The 24,055-nt window shown below is 35.6% G+C and overlaps 1 protein-coding gene across 1 annotated transcript in view; it reads right to left on the bottom strand.

Annotated features, from left to right (window-relative positions):
• ALDH1A1 (aldehyde dehydrogenase 1 family member A1) overlaps nucleotides 1-24,055 on the bottom strand; it is a 29,021-nt gene that overhangs the window by 1,502 nt on the left and 3,464 nt on the right. The window contains exons 2-12 of the mRNA XM_058823454.1: nucleotides 20,125-20,229; nucleotides 16,121-16,261; nucleotides 14,440-14,569; nucleotides 13,304-13,365; nucleotides 11,120-11,248; nucleotides 8,582-8,695; nucleotides 6,897-6,999; nucleotides 6,160-6,344; nucleotides 4,501-4,665; nucleotides 2,563-2,720; nucleotides 955-1,029 (exon numbers count right to left, since the gene is read on the bottom strand). Of these exons, the coding sequence (XP_058679437.1) occupies nucleotides 955-1,029; nucleotides 2,563-2,720; nucleotides 4,501-4,665; nucleotides 6,160-6,344; nucleotides 6,897-6,999; nucleotides 8,582-8,695; nucleotides 11,120-11,248; nucleotides 13,304-13,365; nucleotides 14,440-14,569; nucleotides 16,121-16,261; nucleotides 20,125-20,229 (1,367 nt within the window). The remainder of the gene's footprint in view (nucleotides 1-954; nucleotides 1,030-2,562; nucleotides 2,721-4,500; nucleotides 4,666-6,159; nucleotides 6,345-6,896; nucleotides 7,000-8,581; nucleotides 8,696-11,119; nucleotides 11,249-13,303; nucleotides 13,366-14,439; nucleotides 14,570-16,120; nucleotides 16,262-20,124; nucleotides 20,230-24,055) is intronic.

The following is a 24,055-nucleotide window of genomic DNA, read 5'->3' as shown; positions in this document are numbered from 1 at the left end:
TTGTCCTATAGAGGGAATGTTTTTATAGGTCTGATAATTGTGAATTTGAAGCTGAAAACTTTGTTAGAATTAAAGATTCCTTCATTCAAAATGTACTGTTATAGAGAACATTTTTGATAGTCTGTTATTTCCAGCAAATAAATCCAAAAAAATATTTCTGAAAAAGATTGTAATTCAGAATTTATTATCTCCCAATTATTGGCACCCGCACCCAACAAAGGAAAAGCTGAATTTGATAAAAATATCTTAAATTATTAAAGGGTTTCAATTTCAAGTTTTCTAAAGCTCTCAACATTGGCTTGACTGTTTTCTTTGAAGTCAGTGGGAGTTTTGCCATCAGAAGCAGTTTGTGCCCAGTGATGAGCACGTATGAAAGCACTAGCCTTTATCTCTGAAGAAACAACATAAAGAGAAGCTCTGAAGTGCCTCACCCATACATATCTGATCAAAAGATCAAAAGGCTACAGAGGATTATTTTTATCAAAACTTTTGGCCTGGCTGGCACATACTCTAAAAACATTATTTTTACAAATTTTAACTGAAAAATCTTACTTAAATCAAGGATTTTGGGAAGACTTGTGTTTTCGAAACCTAGCATTTAAAGGGGATTTCACAAAAAACCCACAGATTAATCTTCATGAAAATGAGAGTTTCTCTATATATGCAAAAACTGTAAACCATAAACACAATGTCAGTTTTGCTTAGCAGTAAACCATGATATACTGCGAATCAGTCATATCGAAAAAGTGTGCCCCTAAGAAATTTTCTTATTTATTTTGTAAAAGAATTGCTGGTTGATGTTGCCTCTGACAACATGATGTCTCTAAGCACTCTAGAGACTTATTTGCCAAGGATGTCTCAAACTGGACATCCTAGTTATGCATATTTTAAGTCAGGGTTTGGAATTTCATTTGAATTTCCTGTGAATCTACAGCTTTAAAAGTATTTACTTACATTTCTCGTCCATTTCCCGACATCTTAAAACCTCCAAAGGGACATTGTGCAGACAATGCACTATAGCAATTAACCCTAGAAGAACAGGAAAATTACTTTTGACAGTGTGAAACAATTTTTTTTCACTTCTGAAAAATCAGAGGTTTTATGTCACCTCTAAAAAGCTTATGGTCATGGTCACAAACTGCATCTATGTATATATCTGCAAAAATACATGTAGTTTGAAGTTCAGATGAATGAAGCATCAAAAACAACTACAGTTATTATCAGGGTACTAAAACTCAGCAAGGGTCTTCAAGCTGAGAGAAAGTCATATATTTCTCTGATCATTGCAATAAAATTTCTAATTTGTATACAAGCTCTCTCACAAAAGGTTATCCACAGATAAGTGTTCTGCAGAAGAGTTTATGTACCCTTCCAATAGATAAATGCAGGATAGCTTAACTATATATTTAGGAAGTTTTGTTTGGTTCTACTCAGTTAAACCTTATTCTGTATTGTGGTTGAGAACCAAGACACAATAATGAGTAAGAAAGGAATTTCACAGGCAACTTCTTAGGTATGAAGAATTTTGGCAGAATGTGCATCCCATTTCCTAGCTGAGAAGCTTTTTTTGTATTAGAACTTTGTCAAATCAAATATTCTCTATTTTCATATCTTATATTCTCTCCTCCTTGCCAGTCAATTGGTTCCAACAAAAGAGATTCTGTTCATAGCTAGAGGATTCCTAGACCACCAATCATGTAAGAGCAAATCCCAAATATTCCACTTCTATTCTAAATTTTCTTCCATATAAAGAATACCAACTCTGAAGGCAAGACTGTTAGCTTATTTTTGGAAAGCATATGTTCTTAGGTCACAGGACTTGGGCAGGAATTTGTGCTGGTCGCAAGTGCTTCCAGATAAAATGTAAATTGGACACAGGTTTTGCATTCAAGTAAAATTGGTTGTTCTCCATCTGATGCATTGAAATAACTGTAGGGAAATGCAGATCTTTGTCAGTGATTGTCATTAGACCCTGCTATGCCTCCAAGCTTTCACTCTTTCATTTCTTAGCTTTTTCTTTTCCAGCTCCGTATAGGTTGCTTCTTCTTTTCTATAGCTGGAAATAGTTGGCCCTGTAGTAGTCCTCCCAGCTTGTATATCCTCTCTTTGTTCAATCACATTTTATCAACCTTTCCCATTACAGAAATGGAAAAGGCTCTGCCCAGGCTAATGGCCACTGAACTTCACATAATTAACTTCTTTACACAATGTCAAAACTGATCTCATTAATTATCCATTAGGCTATCCCCAGATCCTGAAGTAAAGGGCACTCTCACAGAATTTGCTTTTGTTTCCTTTTCTTTTTAGCAAGTAAATTTCCTTTTTTTGGACTAAGTTTATCATAAAATGGTATGATGACTAACAAGAAGTAATTATTTAGTAACACATATAATAGGGAAACATATGGGAAAGATAAACAGAAGAGACAATGATCTACCTCTATAAAGATGACAAAGAATAAATATTAAAAAAACCCTACCCAAAATACTGTGAATATGTCTCACAATTGGTAGTATTGACACCTGCAGATCTAAACTAAGAATTAAAAAAAACTTTATTTACCATACTGTTCCAGCCTGAAGGGCAGCTGCAAATGTCAATGCTTTGTCAATGTCTTTGGTAAAAACTGCTGCTGCTAAGCCATAGGTGGTATTATTTGCCCTCTTGATAACTTCATCTATGGTTTTAAACTTCATGATTTGTTGAACAGGTCCAAATATCTGTATCAAACACATGTAAACATATGACGTGAACTAGAAAACTTACTATTTGAAGTAATTGATGTATTTTAAGTTTACTTTTGTCAGATGGCCTTATTCCTGAATTAATGCAGACAAGAGTGAATAAAATTCTAAAAAATACCATAAGTTTGCATAAAGATTTTTGCAATATGAAGGAACTCAAGATTATCTATTGAAAATAATTTCTAAAACCATAAATGAACAATGAAAACAAATAAACAGTGATCAAAAAGCACCCATCATAAAGATAGTTAACATGGCGTCAGTGTGCTATGTATCTATACTGATTACCAACAAACTTGTGTTTTCTGGACAAGCTCTATTTTTAAAGTCAAGAAAAACTTTCAGTTTTCCATTCATCTAAATTTATTATTAGAATTTTATCCCTGCAGGTAGCTGCACAACCGAGAATGTACTCCAAAGGAAACAACTGATTCTGCTTTCCATGTGGGTGTCAGGTAAGAAAATTGTCCTGCAGGTTCAGCTCTCCTGCTACCATTGTTCAGAGTTCTCAGCAGAGGTGCCCGTGCCTATCACAGGACACCAAGACTATGTGGGCTGAGGGAGGCATTATGACATCTAACTAATTCTATTTCCATCAACTGTGAGCTTTCTACTTGACTGAGTTTTTAGTTAGTGCTGGTTTCTAGCTAGAGTTCTAAGGATTGATTTCCATAGATCAGAAAATCACTGAACATTCCTCCAATGCTCAAGTGGTGAGCATTCAAAACTCATTCTTTAAACTACCTTGGCTACTCACAGCTTCTTTGTTCATTACACTTGAAAAATATAAGGACCAGTTCTTGCACTTCTGACCAAAGGGTAACTAAGAGAACTGCAAAAAAAATTGTAACTGTGCTGTTTCCTACTTTACTTATAGTATGGTGGAAACAATCAAAATTCTGTCTCATACAGGTCTATCATGTTTTACAACCCTCTTCCTGTCACAATTAATTCTAAATGCTGTGGTGTTCATTTTAACTCAGGCTGTTGGCTCTTGCTGGATGTAGTAAATATGTTTAGGAGGCTGCATCAGCTTTCTAATATGAAGTAGCATAATGGACACCAATTGCAGCCCAATTGCAGCAGCTATTAATTAAGATAAATGTTAAAAAAAACACAGAGAAGAAGTCATGACTTGACTTTGAATCTTTATGTAGAGAACTAGCTCAGATGGCAGCTCAGGACTCTCAATTGTCTCTGGTGCCAGTCACTGGTGCCCTAGCATTGTCATCTTAGTTGGGACAGTAGCAGATTCTTCAATGAAGTGTAGACACATCTGCAAACTGATCTAAGTTAAGTAGTCCCACAGGGGCAAAATGAAATGCCAGAAACAAAATGCCTCTGGAAGCGCCATCCACCTAGTTTCTCACATTGCAAAGCAGCTGCCTGGTGCACACAAGCACCACTCAGGCAGTGTAAAATATTCACAAGTTGTTCCTCCAACGTTTACAGGTCATTGTGACTTTGATATGTGAGACATAGACAGTATGGAGCAATGCAAGCATCCAAACCTCAGCATTTATCTAGGCAGGAGCCTTTGCTAGCGCAGCATCCTCATACTCCTCTCTCTCCTTGAGCAATCTGGTCAAATGGGCACCGGAAAACAACAAAAGCACTTTAAACACCACCAGGATGGAACAACAGGTTTAATGAGAGGATTTTCATGTAGTCACTTGACCTTCTAAATGAATATTTTGTGCAGATATTAAAACAGATGACTTCCAGTGAGGGAAGAGACTGCTGAAGATTTATTTACCTCTTCTTTGGCGATGCGCATATCATCTGTAACATTAGAAAAAACTGTGGGCTGGATGAAGTAACCTTTGTCTCCCCATGGACCTCCTCCACATTCCAGTTTGGCTCCTTCTTTTTTCCCACTCTCAATTAGCTCCAGGATTTTTTTATATTGCTCCTTATCAATCTAAATGAAAAGATATTTCAGGAATGAAAACAACACATGCTGATAACAGTTGGTCTTCTAGCTTATTAACCTAAACCTGTGTCCCTATGACCTGGAGAAAAATATGGGTCTTTTTTCTCTGTGGCAATACACCACAGTGAATAGACCTGATATAGGCTATTATTTTTTGTTTCTAGAAAGCATTACTCTAGAAATTATAACAAGGAATCTGATGACAAAGAGAGATATTTAACATAACTACCATAAAAGAAATGCAGCTGCACTCATAATTACAATTTCATCTTAAATGCGACCATACCAGTTCTAAAAGGAGTAAATTTTCTAATCTGTAAAATAATTAAGCTTCAGCTAAAGGTTGCTAAGGATAAAAATAGGTCAAAAAAGGAAAATTATGAGACTGGAGGAGAAAAGAGTCTTTATGTTCATTCAAATATTTTCATTATTGCTTTTTTCGCATGTTTAACTTCCTTAATTTTTTTGTAAGAGTGTATTTAAATCTCTCATTTAAATTGTTAGCATGAAATTCAAACTCAATAAAGCCACAATTATATGAGAGAACATTTCTGCTAATTTTATATTAGCTGTACACCAGACACAATTGGAGTTTACTTTTTTTGAATTTTCCTGTCCTTTGACTTTTAAATTCATTCTGCTGAATAAATTTTCTTGTATCAAAACATATTCCAGAGTATCAAAATAATATTTTTAAATTTGCCAAATGTTTTGTGGCTTGGAGTGTATTTTGTTCCAATTTACTGGATGTCTTTTATTACTCAAAATGACTGCGATAACCAATAAAGAATATGTTACTCTATCAAATGCATGGGAGTGGTTTTGTCTCCTACTTTTTCTTTTTCTCTACTACAGCACTCTTTTACATGCTTTTATTCCATGTCCTGCAGTATGAGCTGATGTGGGAATAAGACTAGATGAGAACTAATGTAACAGTGTTGAGTTCACAGCATTGTGATAGCAATACTTTTTAATGCTGCATTTAAACACTCATTTGATGGAAAAGCTGTTGGTATGATCTTTTAACAAAAGGAGAAAAAAAAACTCTTGCATTTTAATTGTGTAATATTCTAAAACTGAAAGCAGCATAATAAAAGTCTAGTGCCTTGAAAAAGGGGAGAAGATATTAAAACTTATTTCTTCAAGCTAGTCACTTATAGTGGCACTATCTGAATGAAAAGTTAGAAAGTTCTAGCATGACATAGATGATTGTACTTGCATTTTTACAGATCTTACATTAGGGCTTTTCAAAGCATTTCATTTTTTTATAATTACTCCCCTTCAATAATAAAAAGAGAAAGAGACCTTAGGCCTATGATATTGGCACAAACGACAATCACTCTGATTTCTTCCTCTTTGTACTCCAGACTAACCTCTACAAAACTGTACTTAGCCTTGAAACTCCTGCAACAGTAACATTAGTAAGATGTCAAATTGTAGTGTCATGACAGAATTAGGCTGAAAACATGCAATATCACTCACTTGAGGGCCTTGCTGCACACCTGGCTTCAAAGGATCCCCAAGAGTATACTTCTTTGCTCTTTCAATGCTCCGGCGAACAAACTCATCATAAATAGGCTCTTCCACAAAAATCCTAGATCCTGCTATACAACATTGTCCCTGGTGATAGAACAGACCAATATGGGCAAATTCCACAGCAGCATCCACTGCAAAGAAAGGCAGAGTTCATCAGATCATAAACCTGAATCATCACACAATAAATTCTGTACAAACCTTTGTCACCCATCTAATTTCCCTTTGTAGCACTTTTTATTTTTATGGCCCCTTAAAATACAGATATAGAACCATTTACTTATATCCAAACTACCCTTCTCAAAAGCACCATGGTACATCTAGCTGAACACACATTCAGAATCCTGTAGATTTAACATTATTTGCCCTGTCAGGACTATCAACAAAAGAATTCAGACAGAAATTGAATAAACCTGTTTAAGATCCTTCTATCTTCTTTTCATTCTTCATTCATGTTTCATTAGGATGATCATTAATTACATTAAGAGTGAAGAGGCTTTCAGAGCTCCACATCTATTCAGGAGCAATTGATTTTCGTGGCCATCTAACTTAAAATTATGGCATGACCAGAAAACATTAAAAATTACTTCTTTTTTGAAAAGGTTAAAATAATTTACTGACAAAGAAAGGAAAAAGAACGTTGGATTTGCAATAGTAGTAGTTCATATAATAAAATTCCTACTAACAATCTGCATCTGCAAATATGATGTTCGGACTTTTTCCTCCAAGTTCCAAGGTAACTCTCTTCAGATTGCTCTTCCCTGCTGCTTCTTTTATCAGTTTGCCAACCTAAAACGTAGGAAGAGGACAGCTTAATGTCAAACGTTTGCAATGACCTCTAAATACATTTTTCATTTCCTCAAAAGTGAAAATCAGTTAAGAGATTTCTACTATCCCAGTAATAAAATGAAAAATAAGTTAAAATAAAACAACTGAAAAGAGTCAGGATACAGGGCACTCTATGAACTGGAAGTGATTTCTAGAAGAATTTCCCCCTGTAATGTTAACTGCCAAATATATGAGGTGCTTTTTTGCTTGCTACCACTCTACTTCCATGTATCTCTAGTCTAAAGCAGGCACAGGTTGCTGCTGCACCTGTTACTCCCATTAAGTTAAAATTCCTTTGTTTTATGCATGAGAAAGCTCTTTAATGCACAAAGTTTATGATGCAATCTACACTGGCTGCATGGACGCTCTTCCTTGTTTCAGTTTCTGTCTTGGATGAATGAAGAGCAGGAAATGAACACTGCAAGCTAGGACCCTTATCCTGCCTTTTCCTACTGATGACATAGTTGAAGGAACTACTTACTGTGAACTGCCCTGGGAAAGCTGTGAAGGAAAAATCTGCTTGTAGCTCTTGTGGCTTTGAACTGTAGCTGCCGGTGTGTAGCAGCCATCAGGCAAACTTTCTCCCTCTGTCAGCCTTCCTGCCATCATTTCTCATTGCTAAATTGCACTGCTAGAAGAGAACAATCACCAAACTCTAGAATACATGGGTCCATCTGCCTTTGGAGGATCACTGGGCACTGGGAATTGTAGTTGTCACTGTCTGTTGGTAACATCTGTGGGATATTTCTCAGATGTCAGGGTTTGGGGTTGTTTTCATTTCCCATTACTGCGGAGCTGAATGTTTCTGAGAGTAAACACAGCTCTTGCACTCAGTGTGTACTAAGCCCTGACATGAAGCAATGATATTTATCTTTGGAGTCTATATCCAAGAAGTTAAGAGGCCAGATGGCAGCTTTTCCATTAGCATGTATTTAGACAGACAATATAATGAACTGTATCAAAGAAATAGCTAAACCTTAGTCCTATATATAGCCTGCAATGAGAAATATTCAATTATAGCACTTCACAGAGTGAAGGTTAGGGAAAATTAACAGTGACCTTCCTTTTAAACAGATACATATTCAAACACCCAGACCACCCAGATGGTACTAAGTATCAATGAAATACCAAAAATCTGTCACCTCACCTAAATGTGTGCAGACTGAAGAATGAGATTTCCTAGGTACCTTCCTGTCATCCTGCTGTTATTAAACTCAAAGATAACAGAATATCTTTTAAAAAGAATGTTATGAAAAAGTTTTGGTTTGAAGGAGTAAAGACTTAAAATACCCTTGGTATACTAGGATCTACTGTATCTCATGGACTGCCTTTGTTTAAAGGGCTTTCCAGCAATACAAACATTGTTTAAATATGTTTAAAGTTAATAATAACCAACAAATCATTAAACAGACTTTGTTTAACAAACCAGCAGCCTTAAGAAAGGAGTTAAAATAATTACACAGAATAAGTTAGACATTAAATCATTGCTGGGAATCAGAGGGCCACATGTCCTGCTTCTATTTTCTTGCATTGATTATAGTACCTCTGTAGAGCCTGTGAAAGCTACTTTATCTATATCCATATGGTGAGAAATTGCTGCTCCAGCGGTGAGTCCGAAGCCTGGCACAATATTCACTACTCCAGGTGGAAATCCTGCCTGAATTGGAAAAAAAATCCTGTAAATTTGGGGAAGGATTATAACTATAAGAACATGTGTTGCATGGTATTCCCTTTTCAGTTCTCCAGCCACATTTTCTTAGTCATATATTTATTCTCAGCCTTAGAGCCCCACAAGGTTTCATTCTCACATGATTTACACCCTCTTTCCTTCACCTGTCTTTTAGGTTACTGAACTCTTTTTTTTCTTTTTTCCCCCAAAGAATATATTACTTTCATTCTTGGTCAGTGCCATTTTCTAAGAAATATTTTTTTAAATTTTCTCACTCAGATGCATAAAGAAATATTGCTTACTTTCATGTCTGCTTCATTAGAACTGTTTGAATCAACAGATGTACTAGCTGACTTCTGCACATTTATATCCATGCTAGATGGAATTTAATTAATGATCTGCTACTGAAGTTAAGAAAAATGATGGAACTCTGGATGTAGGTTGAAAGTATAGTGGGTAATGAGAATTTGCAGCAAAAAATAGGCAGATTAGCTACAAAGCATGAACAAGCAGGCTGAGATGGGCATAGTTTCAATATCTTGCACATTTTTTATGCAAACAAGATTTTCCTATGGTTCAAAACAAATGTATTGTTTCCCACAAATCCTGTATTATATATGTTCCATTCACAGCAAAATAAGCTATTTTCTTCCAGCAGCTTGTCAGGCAAACTCCAAGGATGTGAGAAGAGTAGATGGAGTTTTGTTGGTTTATGAAGCAGCTGCACAATATCAATGATACTTGAGGAACACAGAATTATTAAAATATCAAATAGATTCATATCCTGCATTATCATTTCAAAAAGTCTCTTTATAGCACTAAACAGGATTTTGGAATTACATGCGAAAACTCCATGTTTTTTGGAAAATGGTGCATTTCAGGTGGTGAGTTTGAGCTCCTAAAACTCATGTCCTGCATTTTGGATACCAGGTTATTACTTTTGTCAAAGCAACTTTTATTGCTTACAGTTTCATGCTCAGATACAGTCTGTCAATGCTCGTTATGCTCATTTAATTTTCCAGATAAATATTTACCCTGAAATTGATGAGACAATGAGGTTCTTTTCATTTGCTTAGCATTGCCTTTCTTACTTAAGTTGTGTAGAGAAATCTCCCTTTGAGCATTTTATTTTTATGTTTGTTTTAGAAGCTCTTATCTATATGTTAGTAAGAGAGACTTGTGAGTGTCATTAAACAAGATAGTGAAGGTTACAGAAGTGACTATATAGATATTTTTTTTCAAGTGGGCTTTGGGGAACTAGAAAGTTAAATTAGACCTTCAGATATTTTCACAAGTCCAAAGCAGCTATTGAAGTGACCACTGGCAGGGATTTGGCCTCCAATGTACTTTTTATATTCCCACCTTCTGAGCTTGACTTGCAAGAAATCGGAATATCACAATAGAAATTTCATTAGATCAGAACAGAATTGAGTTACTTTTCCTGTAAAGTTATTTTTTTCAGACAAATACACTTTTGGATACTTATTGTTAAAAACTGACAAAGAAGGTTTCTCATATATTTTTAAAAGCTATTCCTCCTCCCCAGTATTATCTAATAGCATTTACTATGGGATGCAGTAAGAGCAGGACGTGCCTCCAGTCTGATAAAAATTTTGTTTTTGTGTAATATTAACACACAACCAATCAGTGGGCTGTGCTGAATCATGGTTTTAAAGCAGAATTATAAAATGTGCCAAGTCACTTCCATTAAAGCTCTGCAAGGTTACTGCACTAGTGATTATTGACATCTGTGCCAACCTTTGAACAACTTAGATTGTATTTGTTGATTTTATTGGGAAGAAAGCTAAACTGTTTAACTGTTCTCTTTGGGTGGTTGCTGGACTGAGCATAAGAGCTTTGGAGACACTAGCTTTCTGAAGAAACCGGCACACCCCTTATTCAGGAGCACAATGTGTCTTCTCACAGTTTCTGTGTGAAGAGAATTCACAGGTTTGGCAGCAGTCACCAACTTGATTTTACAGCTCCCTGTTAATAATAAACGTAGGTGGATGAAAACTTTGTTCAGTTAAACAAAAAAAAAGCTGTACAAACAGGTTCTTTTCTGTGATAACTGTACTAATAAAGTCATTGCCACCCACCTCCAAATACTCTGCACTTGACTCCTTGTTTGCTTTTGACTCTGAAAGGTACTGTGCTTTTGTAATACAAAAATATTTGCTAAATAATGGAGTTTACTAAATTGATGTTGTGGGACTTTTTGTGTATGCACTAGGCTCATAGATATGCATGCTTTTGCCCTGGTTTGGCTTCGCTGGTTTACAGCAAGGTAAGTTCCACAGTGCAAGACTAGGCATGCCATGAGCCTGTCTTGTATTACCTTTGTGGCATTTCAGCTGCAGTGTACTCTTACGCTTCTGAGAGGGGCAAATAACCCTCTTGTTGGTGACTTACCTCTTTAATTAAGGATCCCATGTAAAGGGCACTGAGTGGAGTTTGTTCTGCTGGTTTGACAACCACCGTGTTTCCACAACAAAGAGCAGGGGCAATCTTCCAGATGAACATAACCAGTGGGAAGTTCCACTGAAAGACAGATGAGAAAGTGTATCCTATTTCTAATACATCACCAAAATACCTCAGCTTTTTCTATTATAATAGTGAAAATTTTCAGCTGGGTGGTTGAGCTTTTTGTTGAAATCCTTTCAGAAAGAAGATGTTTTGAAAAAAGCAATTGGCAAGCCATGTAGTACAAACTGGGGATTTTGTGTATGTGTAAGTCCGGGGGATCCAAGGTATTAGTTACAAGCTCAAGAGACAATGAGTGTACTCCTTTAACTAAGTATTACAGGCAGTTGTTGGATTAGTGGTGCAATTGGGAGTTTTGCTGTTGAATGGTCACATCCATCACCAATTCAGCTTTCTAAGGGAAAGAAGGTAATGACACATAATGCTGCCCCTGCCCTCTCCCCTGGAGGTTTCACTGGCTGCTGTCTGTTGCGAGCAGTTCAGGCAGATGGAAGAGTAGCTGAATGCTTTGGACCCCATGTTCTGCAGTGTGAGGGACAACATGACCAGGGGAAAACAGCTTAGTACGTTTGAGAATGCTTGCTGTGGTTTGGGTGACATTGAGGCCATGAACCTCAGCTCAATAAATACCTTTTTGAAATGGGGAAAAAGGCAGTTAAGAGTTACCTATTATGTTAGAGTAGCTAGGAGGAATATACATGCAATACTTTTTTCTTTTCTCTCCTTTTCTCCTTTCAGACTCACCCCAGCCTCAAAAATAATGGGAGCATAAATAATATAAAGTGAGGGATTCCAAGGTTTTCTGCATATTCATTGTTGAAGTTGTACATACAACCTATGCAGTTGTACATACTACTGCATAAGTGAAAGGAAGTGGAAATGGTGAGCTATCAAAAGTAGCTTGCAACATACACATAGTCCTCACAGTTTTGGTTTATATAGAAAACTGCAGTTTGTTGGTTCATATTTCGATGGAGGGAAAATGAAGATATACTAAGAAATACTTAACATTTTATAAGGGAAGTCAGTATTTGTACTATCTGCTGCTTGTACTTCCAGGAGATAATTATATTTTAAATGGCCACGTCTAGTGTTTCTAGCTCTTTGTCATAGCTTGATTGAGCATTTCATTTGAAATGCCTTGTGTCTGACCTACAAGAAGATCTAAACCAGCAGTTTCCCAAGCTCTCCTAGGGACTGGATACAACCATATTCAAGTAATGTTCTCTAAACCAATGTGGTGTGTGAAGCAAATTTTCAAGATCAACTTAAAAATGTCAGGAACGTGAGCAGGACCTGCATGTCTGAGCAGACCTTATAGACAAGATGACTTTTAGAATCTGTTGAGTTGTCAAGCACACCAGGTGAGGCTGCTCATAACTACTGCGTGCAAGGTGGTGGGTGCATTAGGAGAGCCTAGTGCATATAACTATTTTCACAGACACCCACCAAAACTACATAGACTTCACAAATAAATTTAGAACTTGAGCTCCTCAAATATTTTGAATGATCAGACTGAGGTAGCCCTTTTGAAACTTAGTTGAAGAGAGCAAGTTCAATACTGGGAATTCAGATGTGCCAAACGGGGGCTTTGTCTGACACATTCTTTGTGTTGTAACTTGTACCACCATCATGGTGAATGAGTCTTAGCCATAAACAAAGATCCAGCTGTCTGAATGCTGTACAGAGCATAACAGATATTCTAGGTCTTAAAGAGCATAACAGATATTCTAGGTCTTAAAGAGCTTATTGTTAATAGGCTTATAGGCTTAAATATAATAGAATGTAAATATTACACTCTCCTCCATGTTTGTTTCTAATTTTTTCAATAAAACGCAATTTCATTTTTCAAATTATTTTGTAAATCAAACTTCTATTTGAGATTTATTTTCTCTCCATGTACAGGGAGGAGAGGGACAAGGTTGGACCAAAGTGACTCATCACACACTGATGAATCAGAATTACAGATCCCAGGATCATCTCTGTCTTTCAGGACCTGAAAACTTTTGGTTAGGAATGTTTCACTACTATGCACTAGCATAGGCAAAATTTCAAATGCATTTCCATTTGTAGCAAGGAACATTTGTATTTACATAAATGGTTCCAACTTACAGGAATAATTTGGCCACACACCCCAATAGGCTCATGTCTAGTAAATGTAAAAAAGTTTCCATCTATGGGAAAAAGAAATAAATTAGTCATTCAGACAAAGCATTTGTGAGAAACAGTTAAATCAGAAACAGTTAAATCACAAAGATTATAAACTAGGGTACCAAACTTAGCTGGACACAATTTTATTTATAAATGATATTTTCAAAATCTTAACTATGCAAAAAGCCATAAAGTACATCTGGATTCAAGGTCTACTTTCTTCATAGCTACAAGGTTTGATTGTTCCAGTCTGACTGTCTTTTTGCAGTGACAGCCCTGTTTCTCAATATGGTATGCACAGTACACCAATAAGCATTCCTCATTTCTTTTTCCTTTTATCACCTTTTTTTTTCTTTCAAGAACTTCTCTTTTAAATCCTAGGTATATATCAGACATTTTTTAATATTAGATCTCAGCTTAAATCAAATCCATTAAATATAAAATTCTCTTTGATTCACATAAATATGTGTTCCATTAAACCTAGTATAAAGGTCTACAGGAGGCAAAGAAGTTGGAAGTATTTATCACTCTAGTTTTCCTTAATTCCTTCTTTATTACCTTTTCCTTAATTCCTTCTTTATTACCATTCTTTTCTTTGCCTTGCTGAGAGAGGTAGCTAGAGAGACAATGTTTTCATAGAGCTGCTTAATGGGAAAGGGAATGGAATGAAATTTTAGCAAGTGCTGTTTCCTCATTCCTATCTCATAGTACTTTTCCTAACACATTATCCCATCACTGAAGTAAATATTACAGCTTTGTGCTAATCTTTGCTTAAATATGTAGACACCCAGGCCTCACTACTGTAGCCTTGTATAAACTATACATTGCAATGCAAAAGAGCCTACCACATTTCTTAGATGTTTGCACAGGTTAAAATTTTTTTATTCATAAACAATACTTGTTAGTAGTGTGAACAAGAAATAAACGTGAAGACCTACACTCAATGTTTAAACTGAGAACTATGACAACTCTTTAATAACCTACCTTAAAAACTTTCGAAAATATTTTCTGTGTTGCACAACTTTTAGAAAAAAGTCAGTTATTTACAGCTTGTGTTGGCCTCAGTTCTGTAGCTTTGTTATCTCGGAACTACTCACCCATTGGAACAGTACGCCCATGGATTTTATCAGCCCAGCCTGCACAGTAGCGTAAAGTTTTGATACAGGCACCCAAGTCCATTAGATAGGCTGTGGAAAAGAGCTTCCCACCATCAATGGTTTCCATTGTCTGCAGACAACAGCAAAATTAAACAGTTAATATCAAATCCTGATAATAGTTCTTTTGCTTACGCTTTGTAATTTAGCTTTAGGAAGTTCACTTTGAGGATTTCAGCTTTAGAAGAAACATTTAGATTACTCCCCTCTGAAGAACACAATTTGAAAACCTGAATGTAGCAATTTCAAAGTGAGAAATTTTCATGATGTTTTATTTGTATTGAGCTATGCAGATAGCATGGTCACAGTGCATTTGGAGTGGTAAGGTTTACTCAAAAAACTTCTCACCCATATGAATCAGTTCTACTTTATGTTAAATATTTTGCAAGCACAGATCAAGACATTAGGAAGGAGATGGTGCAAATATCTGATGTAAATACAATATCAGCAAGCTCAAGTCCTGTAAAAAATACCCTAATTACACCTTGAGTGTCTGATGTGCAAAGGAAAGATCTGAGCCATCTAGAATTCTTAAGTGAGAAAAATTCCTTATGAAAAATAAATATTTATGTAGAAGAGAGTCTCTAAATAGTGTCGCTTTTCAGCCAAATCTAAGGAATGTGGTTTGGATTAATTTCCACGCCCCTGAATATTGGGGCTAATGGATAAATACTTCAAACTAGATCAGTCTGAGTGATCATCCTGAATGCTGGATACTCCTCCTTGTCTAAATTTTTATGCTGTTTACAGAAAACCGGGATTCATCTTCAGCACAAACAATTATCCCTCCTAAGTTTTAATTCCAGAATGCATTTGAAATAGCAGAGAAGTCACCTTAATAATAATATCATAAGTGGAGTTTATTGCAAGGAGGAGAGGATACTAGCCTTTATCAAATTGGTGATGTATTTCTATTTTATATGTAATTTCTTGCCTTAGTTCACAATGTGTAGGTGAAAACATTACAAGTTATGTGTCTTCTGTTAAGTATGGTAAAATAGCCAGTACACAGCGGTTTGTAAGGAGAGGGCATCATTCCCCAGCACTCATGTTATTGCTCTTTTTAAAATAATCCATTGCTGTCTTTGGCTCTCCTTAAGCTTTATCATTCACTGCTAGTTGCAAGCTGGAGTTAATGACGGATTAGTGATGAGAAAATATAGAGTCATGAAATTCAAATTTTCCCAGTTCTGACTTGTATCATCTATAAGCATGGAGCCAGGCTTTGCGTTTACGCCTTGATTCAGGCTTTGATTTGAGTTTAGGCCTTGATTCAGGCTTTGATTTGAGTTTAGGCCTTGATTCAGCCTTTGGTTTAGACAAGTATTAACCATGGGATCAACGTTAGCGTGCTCTTAAGAATCAGTGATTCAAATTACTGTGGTTTAAGTTAAGGCAGCTTAAGTATCACTTTAAAGCGAATCAGAACTCAAGTACTTTGTGGATATGGGGTGTTAATAGACCAGAGTGCAGGCCGGCTTAGAGAGGTCCATTTGCTACAGAGAAAAAAACAAGTAATGAGACAACCCAGCTTCCCAAAGAGTAGGCATATTAAACTCTCTAATATCTCTCTGTAAAAATCAGGACTTTTCTCCGTGTCCTTTTGTTCACATATCATACTCACAGCTAGAATCAGACGATCTCTTTCGACCAAGTCAGCTAGTTTATTCAAGAGCCTTCCTCGCTCTGAAGCATCCATTGTGCGCCAGGTTGACCCGAGCTCAAAAGCCTTTCTAGCTGCTTTCACTGCCTTGTCTACATCTGCCTGTGAGGAAAACAAAAACACTTATGTGATCAATAATTGGTTCTGTCATTAGCCTTTCTTTGCTGTTCAATGTGTAAAGTTTAGCATAAGTTCGACATAAAGTTGAAATAAGAGAAAAAAAACCCCAATCTAATAAAAATTAGTACCAGTAATGTTAAATATATGGGTTATTTTCTTTCAAACACTTCTGTTGCTATTTCAGGAATGTAAAATTCTATGAGAAACAGATGGGTTCTCAAATTTCCAAAATAAAAATATATATAGAGAACTCTATTTTTAAAATTTAGATTTTTAAGCTCTTCCTATATATCAAGCACTTGCATTAATGATATAGTTTAATCTCTTTCATTTGGAAAGAAATGTCTGGGTCTGTAAGGTAAATGCTTAATTGCCTCTCATCTGAAAGTATTTTACAGGGCAATGAAGACCAGGTTAGAAAAGCCTGTTCCTTAGGACATTTCATAAAAAGAACACAAATTTATTATTAAGGAAGACAAATCAATAATTTTTTTGGAAAGTTTTAAGAAATATTTATGTATAAAATTACTTTAAAAATAAGGCATGTTAAAAAAGCTAAGCCTACGTATTTTGAAGTCTAAGCACTGTCTTTGTCTATACCAGCTAATTCGTTGGTCCACTGATATTTTTTTAGCGTATTTTGTAATTTATCATTTGGCTTCCATTATGGATGAAAAATCTACAATGAAACTATTCTGTGCAAAGAGTATTCCAGGATTTAAGGAAAAACAATTACAGTTTCTTGAAAAAAGGCTTTTAGTATTTGGAATTCTTCTGTAATTTAATATTCTTGTAAAATTTACCAACAAAAATTGGTGACATAAAAAAGAGATTTAATACTGATTTTTTGTAAGAAATGGAAAATTTTGAGGAAAGAAAGAATAAAAAGGAGTTACTATATATGCTACATCTCCCAGAGAAATTTGCATGCAATGTTTGAAGGATATCTTAAACATTTTTTTGTACTGCTATTTGTCAATATCTCCTCCAGGGGAATAATTAGCAAGGTTGACTAAATCAGCAAATTTGACTAAGTCAACACTATAGTCAATTGTTTAAAACATGAACTAGATCTTGAATCTTTAACTGATATTGGTAGACATCAACTAATTTTAAGAAGCTGTGAGTATGGTGTGTTAGTGGAAAGCCCAGAACAGACCTTTGAGGCAGAAAGCCACATAAATTCCAAAAGTTTTTCCAGGAAATTTTGGAAAAGATAGGAAGGAACTATATGAATAACACAGCCATTTCTATAGAGTGATACTGACCAGTCAGTATCAGATACTGACACCAGGTACCTAAAATATACCAAATTAAGACTGATTTTCTCCAGAATCTCTAGCATGTTGTGAATCACCTTATCACTATCTGTGACCCCTGTCATAAATTTTCTATATTGTTGCAATAGGATTCAAGGGTGGTGGCTTGGACTTAACTGGAAAAGGAGAAGGGAAAAAAATATCATATGAACATGAATGATGTAAATTAAAGCTACATTGTCTGGTGTTCATTCTACTAGAAGTGCAGAAATAATAAAAACTGAGAAAAATAATATAAGAATAAGAGAGGGCTGCAAATGAAAAGTAATAAAAAAAATTGTTCTTCAACTGTATGAAATTTAATTTCATTACATAAATCTACACTATGAGTATAAAAACTCCTTTCTGAGCCAATTTAGATTTTTTACAGAAGTACATTTAGTTTACATATGCTGACTATTAGGTGAGCTGCTTTATTATTACTAGGGGCCTTTAGGATTAGGAATGTAGCTTGAAAGAGCCATCAAACTGGAAGAAAACAGTTCCCACCCACATATATGTCTGTTCTTTGTAATCCCCTCTTGTTTTTTAAAATACCACTGCAAGGCAGTGGACAGCCCTTTGTCAACCCTATTGTATGCACAAATTAAATTCCTAAAATCTCTTGGCTCATTATCTGAAGTCTAGCCTCTTGCATATTAGGTTCATAAAGGCTGTGTAATTTACTAGATCTGCACAATTCACTAGGCAATTTAGTTAATAGCAGTTGTCATTACACATTAGTTTGCAAAATTATTGAAGAGAAAGCAAACCTGTGTTTTGAATAGTATTATCTCTTTTATTTAATGAATTGTTGGAGAGTTTGTAAGGAAAGAAAGCTACAAAATTTTTGAATGATAACTGAACAGTTGCAGGTTATGAGCAATTTAATGTAGAGATGAGAAATTATCAGTGTCTCAGCACTACTTATAGTGGCATTAAAGAAAAGAAAAACCTTTGAAAAACTTCAGGTGTTTTGATTTTTTAAAATTATTTCATTCCAGGTGAAATAATTAAAAGTCAGACTTTCTCAGACATGTTTCTCAAAGAAAATGTTTAAATGTGACATCATTATGACCTTGCTAATTTGTGGTCACTATTGCTCAAGTACTAGACAACATTAGAGACAAAGATTATTAGATGAGATTACAGACGAGAGTGAGAAAGACGTAATGAGAAGATGATTCTGAGTGTATTTCTCAAAAAAGAATTTTATTTCAGTGTGAATTTCTGTACAGTAAATTAAAGGATCCTGAAAAAAGCATGTGCTTATTATATTGGCCATAATTTTTGGTGAACTTATAACACAGAAAAACTTACAAATTTTACATTTGTTCTACTCAATAAAAACATGATTAACATTTTGATGCTGAGCTTAAAAAAATGCTACTTATGCACAACATTCTAGAGATGCACATTTCTTGACTAAAATGAATATATCATTTAGTGAGAAATGTGAAAAAACCTTTCATTTTTGGATGCAAGATTAACTTTGAAGTAGAACTGTAGAAAATCAAATACATATGTGCAAGGACCAGACCAATAATTATAAAACCAGCTTTATTTCCAGCTACAGTCATCTCATAAAGTGGAAATAAAACCTTCATTTATTGTATTTTCCTTCTCAGAATATATAAAAAAACCCCTTTCTTTGGTCAGTACTTTTAATACTGTTAAGCACATTGTCTATCCTATTTAAAAAAAAAAACAAACTACCACCTTCCTTACATTTAAACTATATAGTAGCGCTAGGCAAATCCTGTTCATAAGAAAAACACATAATGTAACAAAAATACAGAGATCAGGGCTTAGGTTTTCATTATATCTTTGATTGCGTCTATCTGAAACTTTCCACTACAGAATCTCATAAGAATAAAAAAAAAAATTCTTTGCAGTTTTGAACAATATTTTTAGTCATCTGCTTCATTGATTCAACATGCTTTAAGGGGGTCAGTTTTGTGAAATTAGAGACAATTGATAGGCTAACTTCAGTTTGAAAGTAATTTTTAGGACTATATGTTTTTCAATATATTTTTCACAAAACAAAATATTTGTAGGGGAGAGTACTGAGACTACATATAGCTAAAAATACTCATGGTAGTGATCATCACAGAATTTGTGGGAAATGGTAGGTATTTGTCCTTTTTATATTTTCTATAAGGAAAAGCCTTATATCAATGTGTCGTGGACAAGATTATATTAATTTGTAATGAAGAAAACATATCAGAAAAATAAAATAAAATCCCACCTAAATTTTTAGATGTCAATGACCACAGATTAGAAAAAGAAACAATAATATTAGTAAAACAAATCAGTAAAAATATTTTTTCAGAACTTTTCTCATATGAGCCTAAGGTAAAGCAGTTTTTCAGCGTCTCTTTAAAAAATATTATGGTTTATTAAAAAAAGAGTTTGTGAAAGAAGGTATACAGGATGAAGTAGGTCCATCTGAGGTGGTTTTACATTACACAGATTGCTGCTTGCCTTCCTACTTTTAAGATACACTGAAATTAAAGTTACAGTTAAGGGCAAGAAAGAAAACCCTACCTTGTCACCTTCTTCAACCTCACAGATTTTCTCTTCAGTTGCGGGGTTAAAGACAGCAAATTTTTTACCACTGACCGAATCATGCCATTCATTGTTTATAAATATCTGCAGGAGAAGAAAGAGTGCAACAATATTAGTAACACATATATACCTGCTGTCTGTTGTATGTTTTAGTGAATAAACCTACCTTTCAAAGCTGAGAGCTGCCAGATTGATAGATGTCTGAACTAAAACTGGACAGCTGTTATTACATTATCCTGAAGAGATGAGTAATCACATACACACTTAACCATGACAAGGTTTTTAAAATTCACTTCCTTTGGAGAGGAAAACTTTCTCTTCATTGCAGTTTTATTTTGTTTCATGTCATAAAAATATGCTGTTGTAAAGTGGTCCTTCCTGTCTGAAGTAGAAGGGAGGTTCAGCCCTAAATGACTTGTGGAAAACTACCTGAGTTTCCCATGCTCACAGGGTTGGTAACAATGCAGGCCCTTTCTGTTACATGGCCTGACAGAAGTAAACCAATCCTTGGATTTAGTACGTATAGTGTATTGAATTAAAAATATCTTGGAAATCACAGCTTTAATTAACTTTTCTTTGACTTATCTTCAGTCTCTCCTGCCAAAAAAAGGAAAATCCCAACAAAAACTAAACCGATCCATACCACCAAACAAACAAAAGCAATAGCAGGGCTTTTTGAAATTGACTGAAAAAAATCCCTGTCATAATAAATCAAATGAGTTAAAGAATCATGGAATGGATAAAGCTGGAAGGAACTGCAGTGGGGTCATATGGTCCAATCTCCCTGCTCAAGTAGGGTGATATTAGAGCACATTGCGCAGAATTGCACCCAGATAGTTCTGTGTGCTTAGGACATACAAAAGGACCTCTGTCTGAAATTTGATGTACTTATCTCTGTTCACAAATGCAAAACAGAGCCTGGGTCTTACCTGTGGGGGCACCAGATCTGTACTACTCTAGAGCCTGCCATCTCTGGGGCACTGTTGGTAAAATGATCAAAGTGGTTTAATTTCTTTTTTAACTGTAGGTTAACCTTGAAGCAGAAAGGAAATTGTCATTGAAAAGACCCAATAAATGCACAGCTGTTGAAAAGAGGGGGATAAGTTGCTAATAAGTGCTTTATACACTTGGAGTGGGCATGACACAGTACACAGTCCAAAGCTAACAGCACCTGTCCTTCTCTGCCTGACCCTCTGTGATCTCTGGGTTCAAGTCAGTGCTGAAGCAGGTGTGCCATGCTAAGCTGTGCCACCAGTGCCTTGAGCCCACCCTCCTGATGCTGGTGGGCCAGTGCACTCCCTTCTCAGTGGCTCCCAGTGCCATTGCATTCTAGGCATGAGTGTGAGATCTTAATTGTTCTCACCTGCAAGGACATGCCAGGCTCTGACTCACTGTACTGGCTATTTTGAGCTCAGATTGTGATTTTTTCCTAGTGTCAAGGCACCTTGACCCACAGTTAGCACAGGGGTCTAGCAGTGAGATCACCTAGCACTCTCCATTAGGACAAAGAACCTAGTGTTGCTGCTTAGAGTAACAGGAACTTTGAAATAGAAGACCAGAAAACACTTTGGTGTAGGTAAAGTAGATGATGGTTGACTCAAGACATGGCAAGACAGTGTCGAGATGCCAGAACTGCAGGATAAATGTCTTTGGTCACAGAAACTTGAGGAAAAAATCCTTCCACCACAACCACATGTCATAAATACGTCACAGATTTCAGGGAATAAATTTTCTGCACAATATTAAAACTGGTTGAGTAGTTGTTAATACTCGGTCAATAGTTTATTAATACTTTATTAATATTATTTTATCATCAATATTGATAAAAGTACCATCCATAAATGGATATGGCAATAATCTTTTAATATATTAATATATTCCTGTATTGTATTAATATAGTTCTGTATTTTTTTGCTTGTTATTCTGTGGGCAATTTATATAATGTCATTTCCACCTCCGACCATCAGGACTGACCAGAAAACTCCTGATTTAATAAAAGCTATCTGAAATAAATATCTAAGTCCATAGAAATTTCTGATAAGTGATGAAGCAAGTTATAAGATTACCCACACAAAATTCCAATGTGGAAAAAGGACAGAGACAGCAGTTAAATGGTTAATATGACAAAAGCCATTGCCAAGAAAAGAGAAAAAGTAAAAGGTAAATATTAACATAACACTGCCATGATGTTACAGTATGCCAAATTCATATCTGTCTGTGAAAGGAATAATAGAAAAACATACCATTTTTGGAAATACTTAAAGCACTTGTTTGAATACTACATTTATTGCACCAATCAATATCACCCATAATATTAGTTTTGAATATATTTCTTATTAATGTTTCTAATACCATTCCTGTTTAAATTATAACTTGATTATCATATATTATATATATATATAAATACACAAACACACAATATTTTATCAGAGTTGTATAATTCAATCTACCCATATGTCTTTCATAAGCTAGATAGTGGCCTTGCAAAATAGGGGTAAGAAAGATGGGAAAGGAAAGAAATCGAAACTCTCATGTAAGCTGCATTAACACATTTCAGGCAGCTGTACTCATGCAGCCATGCTCATAAATTGCTGTGGAGTATTTTCTGCACACAGGATGTGGATCTCTAAGCCCAGGCAACACCTAAGCACCAGCTAACAGCAGCCTCTAGCAACAGCCTTGACCTGCTGAGGAAAACAATGCTTGGGATCACCTTGCAACAGGTTAGAGTGTTTTGTTAGTGAGTCAGAACTCCACTGACAGCTCCTCAGACACAAGTGCTAAGGATCTACCCCTCCGTGGCAAGTGCTGTGCACTGGGTTGTCTGTGGTGACTGTCTACAGCCCACCAGGTTCAGGGCTACAAATTTATTTTGCAACGATTTAGGAATATGGATACAGATGTTTTGTAACTCTTCACTGGAATTTTAGGAGAGAAGATTTTTTAAATTATTGTTTCAACAACCCAAAGAGTAAGTGACTGTTCACTTTCTTTGCAGTAGAAGTGGAAATACAGATTTCCAGCAGATGAAACTACACTGTTGGAGCTTCATATTTTAGATAAAGCACAAGCAGCATCAGTCAAAAACCCTTTGATGTCTTTATTCCTGAATGTCATTGGGCAATAAAATCTTGCATTTCTGAAATGATTGATTTCAGTTCAAATTATCCAATACCATCCATTTCGTGTCGAGGTAACCTGCAAGTATTTCTGTCCTTGTTTACACAGTTGTTTTTGTCACTCAGATGACCTGAGCAGAGAACACAGAGAATGGATACACAAGATCTGAACTTAGACTTTTTTTTTTTTTTTTTGCCATCTCAGTGGTTTCTTTTCCTTCAGTTCTGGAACACTTTGAAAAAATTCTGAGTTAATTTTGCAGTATCTGCTAGATGGGAAGTGCCATATTTGTGTCTGAGCTGCATGAAGGGAGAAAGCATTTTACTCTGTACAGCCTTGCTTCTGACAAACACCATAGCTCTGCTGAAAGAAATTTTTGGGTCTTCACATTAGGTGTCGTCATCTTATGAATTGTATCCTTTTGCTATGCAGTCTGTACAGGGTTTCAGGCTTCAGTCCCTCTGCATAATAATTTAGAAGTACAGATTTGAAAGAAAATTTCTGCTGTTGCACATTCAGCATCTTTCTATAAACTCACTGTTTGTTCTGGTGGAATTTTTATGTAATTCACTAATTCTGATTTACATTATAATTCATACAAAGATGTAGTCAAGAAAAGTAATGGAGCTAACTAAAAAGTGACCTTCCCTAACTTAGCTTTAAAGATAGCTTTTTAAACATGGAGCTACCTTTTGTTTAGATATCAGAAATTTTTCCAAACTTACAGTATAAGAAAAAGCAAAGCTTCTTCCCACCTTAAATCTGCCCCTGGATATTACAAAACTTTTCT

This window comes from Ammospiza caudacuta, chromosome Z (assembly GCF_027887145.1).
Source record: "Ammospiza caudacuta isolate bAmmCau1 chromosome Z, bAmmCau1.pri, whole genome shotgun sequence".
Taxonomy (NCBI): domain Eukaryota; kingdom Metazoa; phylum Chordata; class Aves; order Passeriformes; family Passerellidae; genus Ammospiza; species Ammospiza caudacuta.
The sequence above is the reverse complement of the archived record's forward strand: the minus strand, read 5'-3'. Positions and strand labels throughout refer to the sequence as shown.